Source organism: Condylura cristata, unplaced genomic scaffold (assembly GCF_000260355.1).
Source record: "Condylura cristata isolate star-nosed mole 26May11 unplaced genomic scaffold, ConCri1.0 scaffold00021, whole genome shotgun sequence".
Lineage (NCBI taxonomy): Eukaryota > Metazoa > Chordata > Mammalia > Eulipotyphla > Talpidae > Condylura > Condylura cristata.
This window is the reverse complement of record NW_004567122.1, coordinates 29,003,333-29,016,559: the sequence shown is the minus strand read 5'-3', so window position 1 is coordinate 29,016,559 and position 13,227 is coordinate 29,003,333. Positions and strand designations below refer to the sequence as shown.

The 13,227-nt window shown below is 44.4% G+C and overlaps 1 protein-coding gene across 4 annotated transcripts in view; it reads left to right on the top strand.

Annotated features, from left to right (window-relative positions):
• Positions 1-13,227, top strand: part of SIL1 (SIL1 nucleotide exchange factor) — a 270,953-nt gene that overhangs the window by 117,445 nt on the left and 140,281 nt on the right. For all 4 annotated transcript variants that reach the window (XM_012727887.1, XM_012727884.1, XM_012727885.1 and 1 more), the window contains exons 2-3: positions 1,462-1,576; positions 7,962-8,097. In XM_012727887.1, coding sequence (XP_012583341.1) covers positions 1,472-1,576; positions 7,962-8,097 — 241 coding nt within the window. In that variant the 5' untranslated portion in view covers positions 1,462-1,471. The remainder of the gene's footprint in view (positions 1-1,461; positions 1,577-7,961; positions 8,098-13,227) is intronic.

The following is a 13,227-nucleotide window of genomic DNA, read 5'->3' as shown; positions in this document are numbered from 1 at the left end:
AAGTACACTGCTGAGGGGAGCAGCGGGCGGGTCAGGAGAGGTCAGCTACGCCATGTGGTCACCTCCGGGGCAGGCGGGAATCGAACTCATGAGGAAGCGGCTTTAGATTCTCAGTGCTGTGCTTTAACCCGCTGCGCCACCAGGGAGGGCCATATGTCTTCTTTTTATATGTTAAGATTTTAGGTCTTACATTCAAGTGTTTTATTCATTTTGAGTTGATTTTTGTGTGTAGTGTGAGATAGTCTAATTTTATTCTTTTGCATTTAGAAGTCCAGTTTTTCCAGTGGCTTTCAGTTTTATTCTATTGGTCATATTGTTTGTTCTTATGCCAGTACTGTACTCTTTTAATTACTATAGTTTTGTAGTAAGCTCTGAAATCAGGAAGTATAAGTCCTCCAACTTTGTTCTTCTTTTCAGATTATTTTGTTTCTTCTGACTCTCTAGAAATTACCTGTGTGATTTTGGATGGAGAGTTACTTATTTTTTTTTTTTTAAAGATCTATTTATGCATACAGAACTGGGTTACAGGCCAGAGGTGCAGAGGTGGTGAGAGGATTCACCAGAGACAGAGTGGGGAACAGAACAGGCTGACTGATGACGTACACTAATGAGGGGAGCAGCGGGCTGGCCAGGAGAGGTCTGCCGCACCATGTGGGTCACCTCCGGGGTGGGGATTGAACTCATGCTGAAATGACTTTAGCTTCTTACTGCTGTGCTTTAATCTGCTGCATCACCAGAGAGGGCCTGAGAGTTACTTTTTCTGTTTAAAAAAAAAAAATCAGGAAAACACAAAATCTTTAAGATTTTGATAGATTGCATGGAGTGTGCATATTGCTTTGGGTAGTAGTGTCATTTTAGCAATATTAAATCCTCATTCCATGATTGGGGGATATTCATTGTAAGTCATTTTGATTTTGACACCTACCTGCACTTCGGTTTGTTTGACTGTTTGAAAAGCAATAATATGAAAGGTTTTGTGGTTTGGGAATATTGACTTTTAGTGGGTTAGGGGATGCTGATGGCGTCTGTTATCATGGGTTAACAGTGGTTATGGTTGAGAAGTGAATGGCTATAAGGGATTTTTCAGATTTGGGTCCATCTCTGTTTACATACAGATCAATTGATTTCCTTTTCTCCTCTCCATAGCCAAAACCACCCTAAAAACCTTAATAAGAAGTTGTTAATGAGGAAGAAAGGAAGCAGGGTTTTGTAGCTCATGCAAGACATCACATCGCTTACACAGGTCCAACTAAAGCATTATTTCCCCTTTTGTGACTGGACTTCCTATGGGAAGTGAAGGTTTACTTCACATTGATCCCCTGTGGTAAAGCACCTGTGATATCTATATGCAGGAGGTGTCGGACATTCGCTGAACAAGTGACATCATGAGAGCCACAGTGCTGGAGGGCCAGGAACCAATTTTTTTCTTGACCTTCTGTTTCCTATGTTTACGTTCCTCAGGTCTGTGAATATGCCTCCCCATGGCTTTCCCCCATCTGGAATGGTACATTTATGTATGCTCTTTGGGCTGCTGATGGCCTCCTGCTTCACCTTCTGCCTTAGTCATCAGAACCTGGTAAGTATCATACCACAAGTAAAGGGATCCTCATTGGGGTCCTAGAAAGCCCTCATGTCCTGAGGGTTACTATGGGAGTGGGTGAGCTTTTATTCTATAGGAATATGATTAGCACTGGATTACAGAGTATATATTCTTACTACCCATCCCTTAGTCCCCTGACCTCTGTTTAAATGTCATGGCACAGTTTGCCTTTGGGAAAATATGATGATGATAAATTTATCATGTACCATTGATTAAGTAGATTGTTACTAAATTCATCACAATTGTCATTTGTACTTCAAGAGCTTCCTGCTCCAAATGACAACCAAAAAAACACAAAATCTTTGAGATTTTGATATAGGAGCCCATGGGGTTAAGGGCTTTATTCTTTTTTTTTTTTTATGTATATTCTTAATCGTGCTCTACCATAGGGTTCTCCAGCTACCCTGTGAAGTAGACAGCTATATACTTATTATTCTCATTTAAAGGAGTAGCTGCTAAGGTTCAGAGAGACATTAAGTAAGTAACTTGGTCAAAATCATGCCACTAGTTTGTGGCAGAACTGAGAAGGTCAGGATTCTTCCCAGGAGCTGGGTGCTATGGTGAGCCCCAGTTTCAAATAGGTTGATTTTTCCTTGACTCATCCTTTCTTGGTGTTTTCTCAGTATGCCTGTGTCTTTGTATTCTCTTTCCCTCTCTTCTTCCTGTTCTTTTTTGGTCCCCCACCTTGGCCTTTCTTTATTAATCTAGACCTCATTGTTCAGGGTTTCTGTCATTGCCATAGGGAGGAACAGACTGCTTGGGAAGGCCCTGAGCTTGTTCTGGCTGCACTATGCAGAACTCTGTTCCTTGGCTCCTTGGCCTTCCCCAGTAACTGCTGCCCTTGACCCAGTGCCCTCTCTTTCTCCTCTCTGAAGAAGCCCTGACTGGCAAATCTCAGACAGCACTCTGGCCACCTTCCTAACCCCAGAGGCTCCCACTAAATGTTGAGTAAAGTGCTGGAGGCTTGGAGTGGGAAGCCCTTGAAGTGCAAATGATGATTGTGATGAATTTAATAACAATCCAGCTCTGCTGAGGTTCACCTCTGGCTCATGGCAAGCTTCTACCTTCTCTCTGAAGTCATTTGTTTTCTTCCTACTTTGTGAGCAGGAGAGAATATACAGTTAGGAGTCACAAATCCTTTTGAGCTTTTAATGCTCTTTGCTTAGATCTTGTTGGTACTTTTCACCCTCCTTTGGCTTCCTCTTCAAGGACAATGAGAATGGTATTCCAGTGACCCTTGAGGTGGGGGGGGCCTGGCCACAGCATAAGAATGAATCTGTTTCTGACATAACCTGGCTCAGAAAAGCCACGCATATATCTCAAGGGATCAGGGTTATGTCCCTTCACACCTGCAACTCATAAGGACCTGCGCTCTCCTCGTCATGAGCTTTGGCAGATGCACAATTAATAAAAGCGTGCTGATGAATTTACTTAAGGACTGTGTTAGTAAGTCCCTTTTGGATAATAATCCAACCAAACAGATGAGCTTTCAGAACCATAATTATTCTGGCCCATTTATATTAGCTCTATTGAATCTAGTCTCAGAAAAATGTTAATACTGACTTTCATCAACAGAAACTGCTTTTATCCTTATGTCTGTTCTTAAACCATATCCATTTGTCATAATCTTGCATCATGTGCTGAACACAAGTAGGAGTTGAAGCATCTTTTTCTCTCATACTATAAAAATTGCTGCCCTGATGGCATTTAAAATCCAAATTATGCAGCCAGCCACCTTCGCAACAGTGAAAATGGGCAGTGAGGCAGGAGGGGTTGATTAGGATCCTTTTCTTCAGAGTCAGGTACCCAGACAAGGCTCCTGGTGACTTGGAATTGTCTTCCTTAAGTGCCTCTGTGGGCACTCAGGAGCTGCTGGCTAGGTGTATCACTGTGTGTTCTGGAGCCAGCTTCCCTCTGGCTCATGCTGTAACACCTCTGTGGGATAGCACATCTTAGGAACAGTGAATGCTGAAGGGATATGGTTTTGAGGTATGCTGGAGTCTTTCAAAAAGTGAATGATGGCAGTTAATGGTGAGGAAACTAATGGAATCTAGTGGAAGGAGCACTTGGCAAACACCCTTTAGCCGCCTACTTTGGAAACTGGACCTGTATTTCCTTATTTATAAAACAGGGTTGGTACCTTCCTCTGGAGATTTTAGTGTAGATTAAATGTGACTATAGATGAAGTGTACCCAGCATTGACATTGGCACGGTATGGTCAGTGGATGGTCAATAAATGACAGCTTTTATTTCAGTAAAGGAATGGCTATTTCTCACTTTTAATTTGGACTGTCAGGTATGCTTCTGTCCCAAAATGTTGCATTGCAGACTGTCTCTGTCACAGTAGCTATCACTTTACCATTAGAGAGTCATTCATTCTCTTAGATCTTGAAGGCTTTGGTCTTTAAGACTCTGTTATTCATATACATACGCAAGGAAGTGTGACATGGTAAGCTGTTGTCAGCTAACACCTTAGGTGGGAATTCTTGACAGTCAGTTGAGAAGAAATTGGTATTTGGATTGGTGGTGGCAAGGAGAAGAGAGTACTGAGTATTCAGCATGAAGGGAAGCTTGAGGAGTCAGCTGAGAGGGCACCAGAACTTGGGATTTACTGTAGAGCTGACTAGCGGCTGTCCTGTCTGTGTTATCTCAGGGTCTTTCTTATTCTGTACACTGCCCGGCAGAGAGAAGGTAGTTGTTTCTCAGACTGTGTTTTCTCACCTATTCTACAAAAGCCTTCCCTTGGGAAGGGAATACTCTGGCAGATGTGCTTACTGCCCTCACTTCTTTCCCTCAGCATCCAAGGCACAACAGTTAGGACACATGCCTGAGAACAGAAATACAGGAGGGCTGTGCAAGGACTTTGGAGTCAGGCAGATCTGGACTTAAATCTGCTCTGCAGAGATTTTATCAGCAGTGTGATTTTTCAACTGGAAAATGGGAATAAAAATAGGTGTTCACAGATGAAACTTGTATGAATTGTGAGGCATGGAGAGCATTTTAGCCCAGTGCTGGACATTTGGTAAATGTATAATAAATGATTACTGCTGTTATCATTACAACCTCATCCCTGTAATGCTGCTTTCCTTCAAAAGCCTTTTCTGGTGTTTTCCTTTTGAGCTGACCGGCTAGCTTGTTTATGTAACTGATCTTCCCTTTGCTTGCCAGATGTGACTTGTGTAGACAGTTCACAGTTAGATTTGGAGAACAAGGCGAGCTAATCAGATAGGAGAGCATCACTTTTGTGTCACCCTCACTGAAAGCTGAAGTGTACTAGAAAATAACGGCAGATTGTCCGCGTGTGTCTGTACTTGTGTATAGCTTAAAAAACCTGATTCAGAAATGACAGACTAAGCATAAGCTCAAAAAACATTTTGAGCAGTGAAAGGACTGTTGCAAAAGTGTTTAGTGTTTGTTCTTCTGAAAGCTTGAAACATGTGGCTTAGCGGTTCATCAGTCTTACTTGAATCCTTCATCTTGAAAGTACTCAATTAACTGTGTTAAAGAAATCTAGAAAGAGACTTTCCTAGCCCACAGTTAGAATGAACACTAAGTAGTGTTGGGAGTGACCAAAGATTTACTGACAAGGACTGAATTAGGGCGGTAAAGAGTTGAGCCTTGCATCCAAGCTTGATAAAGTGGTAGTAAACTGACCTTGAGATCCTGGATGGGACTAGCTGAAGGTGGGACTGGGCCTCACATCAAGGACACAGCGATGAGTCACCCCTTTGGAATCTGAGTTTAGAATCTATATAAGAGACCCTTCCCCCTTATTGAGTTGGCAGTAGCTGCGGACCCCACTCTAAGGGCTCCGTCTCAGCTGCTGTCTGGGAGCAATAAACTCTGCTAGCTCAGCCTTTCTGCCTCCCGCTTTCCTTTCTTGAGGCCGGTCACAGAAGTTGGGACAAACCAAGTAGCTCTACCTAGATTTTGAAAGCCTTTCTGCCATATTCTCATTCATCATCCCCATTCCCTTTTTCTCTTTTGGCTTCCCTTGATGATGAGAATCTGGCTGCTCGCAGAGGTTACTGGTCAGTAGTACACCAGAGCAAGAATTGGGATTTAAAGCTTACAGTTATTTAGTTTGGCTCTCTTACTGTTCTAAAATAAAAAATGTAACAAAAATCTGGATTTCTCTTTCTCTTCAAGTTGAATGCCTCGTGACATTGGTGGGCCAGCAGGGCTCCAGTCTACCTAGCCTGCCACTGCTTGTTGTTTTACACCTGGCCCTGGAGGCTCCTTGCCAGCATTCCTCCCTGAAGCCCTGGGGGCATTTGAGCCACATGCCTCTGAGGGGAAATTAACATTCTCCCGGTGTCCTACTGTCCTACCATCTACTTTGTGATGCTTTTGGCAGAGGCTGACCAGAGGCTGGGTGCTAGGGCCACAAAGATTTAGTGATCTGGTGGGTCTGGTTCTTGGCTTCCAGTGGGCTTGGCTACTTTGAGCTTGCTTCAGTCCCAGGCATTTTTGCCTGTGAGACATGCCTGCCTGTAGGAGGGAGGTGTTCCTTCTTTTCTTCATGATTTCAAACAAAGCCCCTGTACTAGTCATGGAAGTATAGTGGTGAAAGAGGTGGACTCAGTGCTGGTCTCCTGAAACTTGGCTACTAGTTTGATGCCCATGCCCTCAGGCCATTGAACACCTGACTGTCTTCCTTTAGTCTCAGGAGCATGTTTAGTCTTCTGTTCCTACTTCTTTTGAGCTAGAAGAGTGCACAGTTCAAGTTGAAGGTTTCAGAGGGGTCTGAGAGGCCAGGCTGCACCGGTGAACACAACCCCAACCTGACTTAACTGAACAGTGCTGTCTTGTGTAGTAACTATTGGATGTCACAGCACAGACCCATCTACCCAGTCACTGCCTTTACAAGAAACGTGAATAGTGGCTATCATGTACTCAGGGCTAATAGTTTAGGGTAATACTTATCTAATATGTGAGCTAGGTGTTATTTCTACCTTACAAGTGTGGAAACTGAGGTTTAGAAAGTTAAGTAACTTCCGAGTTGCAAGAAACTTTTCAAATTTTGGGTTCTCTTAACTCTGTGCTGTGCTTCTTATTACTTGTGAAGTGGTTTGAAGCCTTTTCTTGCTTAGGGTATTTTCCTTACTGGTGCTTAACAAGACTTGAAATTCTGACCTCAGAATTTCATGCCTTTATTTCTTATTAACGTTTAAAGATCTTTGGAGGGGCTTTACATTGTCATCAATACCTTCACATCTTAACCTTTCCTTTCACAGCTAATTAAAGGTCAGAACTTAAGGGAACCAGGCGCGTGGGGTACTTATCTGGAGCTGGGGCACTGCTTGGAGGAAATACATCCTTACCTCCTGTACAGGGCTAGAGGTATTAGAAGACCGAAGAGAGTTCTGTGTAGCATACCTAGCACAGAGCTGAGTTCATAGGAGGAATCCACAAAATATACTGACTGTTATTAGGGGAAAATGGGAGGGAGGCGGGAGGGCTCAAATTGCCTCCCAGTGGGCAAGTGTGAGTTCCTCCTTATGCTACTAAATGTAATTTCCCAGAGCTCTGGAACCCTCTGGTTCCAATTTCCCCTAGCCGTACTGCTTTTATGCAAGAACAGGTTTAAAAATGGGATAGGAAGATGGGAGGTTGGGAAGGAGCAAAATGAATAATATTTTGTATTTATCTTGCATCTCCGTCTTCTGAGCTCAAACTGCTCCACAACACCACCTCATTAATCCTCCATGCGCTCCATGAAGTGGAAAGAAACTGGTTTTAGGAAGAGGTTTCTCACTTGGACATCTTTTCCCCTCAGCCCAGTTGAACAGCTCACCTTCCCATTTGAAATCCCTCTGTGGATTGCAGTGTCCCCAGAGATCATTTATGCCCTGTAGGCACCTGGGATGCTGCCAGAGCCCTCGCTGTGCCCTGCTGGGTTGTCTAGAATCGGCTGAACCTCAACTGCCAGCTTTTGTACATCTTTATCGGTCATTTGAGCCTTACTCTCCAGTTCATGTGTGTTTTTTCTTTGATACATATTTTTATGTTTTTAATTACAGGAGTAATAAGTGGCAGCTTTAAACATCAAACAGTAAAGTATCAAGTGGAAAAAAGAGACTCTTACATTGTCTCCTGCACCAATCCCTTTTCTCTGAAAATTCACTTAATCGCTTTGAATATGGAAAATTTTGACCTTCTGCACATATGAAAGGGTCATATACATACAACTAACCGTGTCACCTCACTTGTGCTGGTTCTGTAGCCAACCTTGTGAAAGGTCCAAGCAAGGCTGAGACAGGGAGCGGGTTATGGAGAAGAAAAGAAAAAACCTCAGGCCCTTATCTTTCTGCCTGATGCCTAGATGTGTTGGTCATGTTCCGTTTTCTTTTCTCTGAAGGGGTTTGCACTGACAAACTCAGAGAAGAGCAGCACCAAAGAAACTGAGAGAAAGGAAACCACCAAGGAGGAGGAGCAGGGACCTGAGGTTCTGGAGGTGCTTCACCCCACTCATGAGTGGCAGGTGCTTCGACCAGGTACCAAGTCCAGCCCTGTCCCCGTGAACACACTCTAAGTTGAAACTGCATGTGTCCTTTGTCCCCACAGGCCTGCTTTGTAGGAGCAGCCACTCTGGCCTGCCAGATGGGAAGGTGTGGTCTCAGAGTGGTGACTGCTGCTGTCAGTCTCAGGGACCTTCATTTTCCAGGCGAACAGAGAATGTAGCATCTGAGTGCATTGGAAGGAAGACAGGTAGTGGGTGGCCGAGCTTTCTGAGCAAGTGATTGAAAACTTTCTTCCCTTGCACTTCTGAAGCACAGGAGAGGTAATGACATGTGCCTTGCTCTGCAAATGCTATTTTGGGTTCTGCTGCTCGGCTCAGTGCAGCTGAAATATTGTTCACGGGAGAGTCCTGAGCACCAGTGTGGGGCAGAACTGTTCTGTTGCTACAGGCACCTGTGCCAAGAAACAGGGGTTGTCCCTGGCCTGGTTTATAAATGGGCCATTCTCAGAAGGACAGATTTCTAGCCCTTTTATAAGCTTGGACCCAGAGCTTAAGATAATAATGAAAATAGCCAGCAATTGTGGAGTGTTTGTCATAATCAGGTATTATGTTAAGGGCATCCTGTGTACAATCTTGTGAACTCTTCACAATAATAGAACTGTTACTATCTTTATTTTCAGATGGCAGCATTAATTCTAGAAGGGGTAAGGTAATTTGACTTAGGTGATTCACCTAACTTACCCTAAATTATTGACTCCACAGCCTGAAATCAACTTCCTCTCACTTGTCCTCTTAGTCCCTGCTCTTTTGACTTGAACCCCACTATAGTGACATGTAAGCCTGGTCTCAGAAGTAGGTTCTTTGTATTCTGCCCTGTGGCTAGGTGGGTGGTAAACCCCGGCAGCTGCCAGGGTGTAGTTTCATCAGCTCTTTGCTGATACTCAGCACCATGTTCTTACTGCCCCATTGCTGCTATGCTGGCAGGAGCATTGTATGCTGTGCCAGCCAGCTTTCTGGTAGTAATATCACTCCTGGATTGGCCTACCGGTAGTTGCTGCTACCAGAGAGTGATGTAGCACCAAGCAAATCAACAAAGAGTAATGAAGTTGGATGGAGGGCGCTTTTAGGAACAGAGGTACTGGGCTCAGCAGATCCAACCTCTGGCTTCCCTCCTCCAACTTCCCTGAGACCTCAGTCCCCCTGATCCCTGAGGACTAAATTTAGAGGAGCCTTTAGGGGTGGGGAATAGAAGGTAGGTATTATATGTGCTGGGTTTATGAGGTGAAAGTACCAGTTTTAACCAGGCAAATGTCTGGCCCAAATGGCGATTGGTATCCTGTGCCCTGTTTCAGCCCCATATGTTCCTGTAGTACCTTTAGAGGTCTGGTCCACATTGCAGAACAGTCCTGCAAGTCTTGCTCAGCCCTCTGCTAGTGGTTCAGCACAAGAGTTGTCCTTGAGTTGGGGGAGGACCAGAGCTCATGTGACAAGGGCAGGTGAGAGACTCCTGGAGAATTAGAATGGGGCACTGGTTGTCTTCATTTAACTGGCTGCCTCATTGACATTAACCTCTGTCTTCCAATTTTTCAAGAGTTTCTTGAAAGTTTTTCTGCTCCAAACTTCTTGAAGTAACCACAAAGTCAGGTATGTAGAGATTGAAGCATTGACACTGAGGTCTTGCACCTCAGGGGTCAAAGCTGCTGTGTTTCCAGGCATATCTGTACTTCCTAAAAACTGCCCAAGAATGTCTTTTGTCTACACATGTCCCCAGAATGCGACAGGTTACGGAAGATAAAGTGTGAGGCTTGTTCTGGCCTTGGGATCTGATGTGGGATGGTTCAGAGCTTGGCCATGGGGAGTCATTGTAGCAGGTCTCTTCTAGGCATTGGTACATGATTGAGCTGTTTGTGTGTATAGTGAGATAACTTTGTATGAATGTCTATTGGTAGGGATTTGATCGCTTGGTGGTCTGTGTGGATATCTGACTCTTGACTTCAATCAGAACTTAATTTGTTGTGTTCTAAATAATGCCTGGGAACTTTCAGAACAGCTCCTTAAATGTTAAATGTGATATAGCCAGTTCTGGGAACTTTTTATACGTTGGTAAGTTGGGGGTGAGGTGGGGGGATGTAGTATAACTTACTGATAAAGAGGATAGACTTTAGACATTGCCAGTCCTGGGTTCGCATTTTGGGGGCAGGTCACTAAATTCTTCTGCCTTTCAGAAGGTTTCCTCATTGGTAATATGGGTGAAGGGGAAATTGGTGACATGGGGAATGGGAAATGCCCTGCCCTGCCTTCTCTAGAGGCTGCTGGGGTGCTCCTTGACGTGGGGGTGCCACTCAATTTGTAGCAATTCTGATTTTAAATGGCAAATTCTCCATTTGTGCCAATTCTTCAATTCAGTTATGGGATTGAATGCCAAGGAAGTTGCATCCGTGTGTTAGCCTTCCTGTTCTGTGGTGTTATATAGGAAAAGGAATGTGCAGTGTGAAGGAGAGACATACATGGTTACCTTCCACAGAGGTTTTAATGAGGAAGCAAAAGAGTTTAGCCCAGCATTTTCTACCTGAGAGTTAGGGACGTAGCTCTGGAAGATGGTAGAGTTTCTCTCAGGAACTTTTAAGATAGGGCAAGATGGCTACCGTATGTTGACAGTTACTGATCCTAGTTTAGTACCTTTTGTCCCCTATTGTACTGGGGCATAAGATCTGGGTTTTTTGAAAGGTGGATATCCAGCCTGCCTGGCATACCAAGGTGGTGAGCCCATGACCTCGTGGGGCTTCCCACCAGGCCTGGTGGGAATTGGGTGCTAGCCACTTGGCCCTGGAGTATCTGCAGCCACTGTCTCGAAGGGTGCCTTCTCTGTTATTACTGTCAGCATCCTCACTGCGAGCTGCTTGTTCCTGGAAGTGATTTTCCTGTCTCTTTTTCTTCTGGTTTATTTTGGGATCTGTCTCACCTTACGGAGGCACAGCAAGCATTTGAGTGTGGATTCAGCATCAGCTGTTCACAAGCAAGCAGAGGAAAGCTGTTTGTTGGCAGGTTCCTATGGGTTCTGGGCATGGAACTCAAAAATGTGTCTTGTGGCTAAGGATCCCTGAACTGCCTATGTTTTTATCATAAGAGCCAGTCAGCTCCTTGGGTATTTTCTGGTGACTTCTGCTCCCTGCACATTTTCTGAGAGCCTGCTTTGTCTCAGGCATTGTACTGGTAGACGGAGATACAGATAATAGCCTACATATAACAAACATCAGCTATGCCAGTTATCCTTTGATTGCAGGGACTAGAACTACCCTCACTTTTATATACAAAACTGAGAGTGGGAGAAGTGACTTAGCCAAGTGACCAATACGTGATTGAGTCAGATTCATATCTGCCTTTGTCTGGATAGCTAGTGGGATATGACCACTGCTTTCTAGCAGCTTATGGCCTTGTAGAGGATCAGAAACAGGAAAAGCTACCAGGTGGTTGAGACATCCTGGTGGAAGTGTCTTATGCTTTTAATGTGGGCATGAGGGAAGGTTAGGGCCTTTTCTCTGTAACTGAAATCAGGGACTCATACTTTAGGTACTAAACACTCCAATACCACCTTTGGTTCTCTTTTATCTGTGTGGCTTTGGTTGAGATGCCTAGACTTTCTGAACCTTAGTTTTGTTCATTGGAAAACAGGAATGACAATATCTACAGAGGTGGCATGAGACTGACATAAAATTAACATCTATAAAACGTTATACACAGGGCCTTGCACATAGGAAATATTCAATAAGTGACTATAGTTGTCATTTTAGAAAACAAGGACAAAAAACCCAACACAACCTTTACTTCCTTTCCTCTGGCCCCTGAGAGGGAAATAGGGTGGTTGAAGCAGCCTGGGCAGAGGGCCCCCATTCCTTCCCGTTAGCTTGAGCCTCATATTGGCCTCATGTGGGGACCTCAAACCTGAGGCTCTTTATTGACCTGAGCTGACTTTCAGGCTGCTTTGAGAACCTCTGAAATATTGACATTAGCAAAAAGAGCCAACTTGATGGGAGCTCACAGGAAGCTTGTGCAGGAACACATTCATGTGAGAGGGTTAAAAAAAAGGAAAAGAAAAAATATCCAAATCATCAACAACTGATGAGAGCAATCCAAGAATTACAGAGCACCCGCCATCTGGTCAGATCATTTCAAATCTGCACGAGCAATAGGAGGGAATTGAATTTTAAAAACCTCATTTATAGTAGACCAACTACTCTCTTTCAAGTATTTAAGAGAGGAGTCTGGTTTCCTGCAGACCCTGGACATCTGTCTGAAGGAACACCTGACGCTGGTCTCGGTGACTGTGCGTGATAATCACCAGGAGGCCTTCGACTCCTTGCAGCTAGGTAGGGGCTGTGTGATTCCCAGTCCTCTGGTGCCAAGTTTGTGTTCAACAGTGGCTGAGTGTGTGCTTGGTTCCAGGTATTCAGGTCCTGTAAATTTAAGGACTGAGTCAGTCTCACTACTTTTACTTCAGAGGTCATGAGTCCCAAGCCACTCATACTTCTCACTGATCATCTGTGCCCTGGGGATTCCCACAGCCCCCTCCTTGGGTTGATAATTTAGCTTACCGAACTCAGGAAAACAGTTTTGCTGGTTTATCATAAAGGAAACAAGACAGAAATAGCCAAATGGAAGAGATGTGTAGAGCAAGGTGTGAGGGGTAGGGGTGAGCAGAGCTTCTGTGCCCTCTCAGGGCACACTACCCTCCCAGCACTTGGAGGTGTTCACCAGCCCAGAAGCTGTCTGGCCTTTAAGGGGCTTTTATGCAACAGACAGCCACATTTGATTAAATCATCAGCAGCAGATATTGAACTCAATCACCAGCCTCCCTCACCTCTCTGGAAGTTAGGAGATTGGGCTAAAAGTTCAACTTCTAACCAGGGTTTGGGGTTTCTGGTGACCAGTCCCCATCCTCATGTTACTCAAAAACCTCCCACTTCTATAAATTTAGGAATAACAAAAGGTAGCCCTTTGGCTCTGTAAACTGTAAGGGTTTTTAGGCTCTGTGCCTGAAACTGGAGATTAAGAGCGAATGTATTTTTTATTATGCCACAGGCTGCAATTGAATTGGTATTGAGGGACAAAGCTCCCAGTTTCTTCCCTATGTGGCTGGGAGGCAAAGGATTTTCCCTTCCTCCCC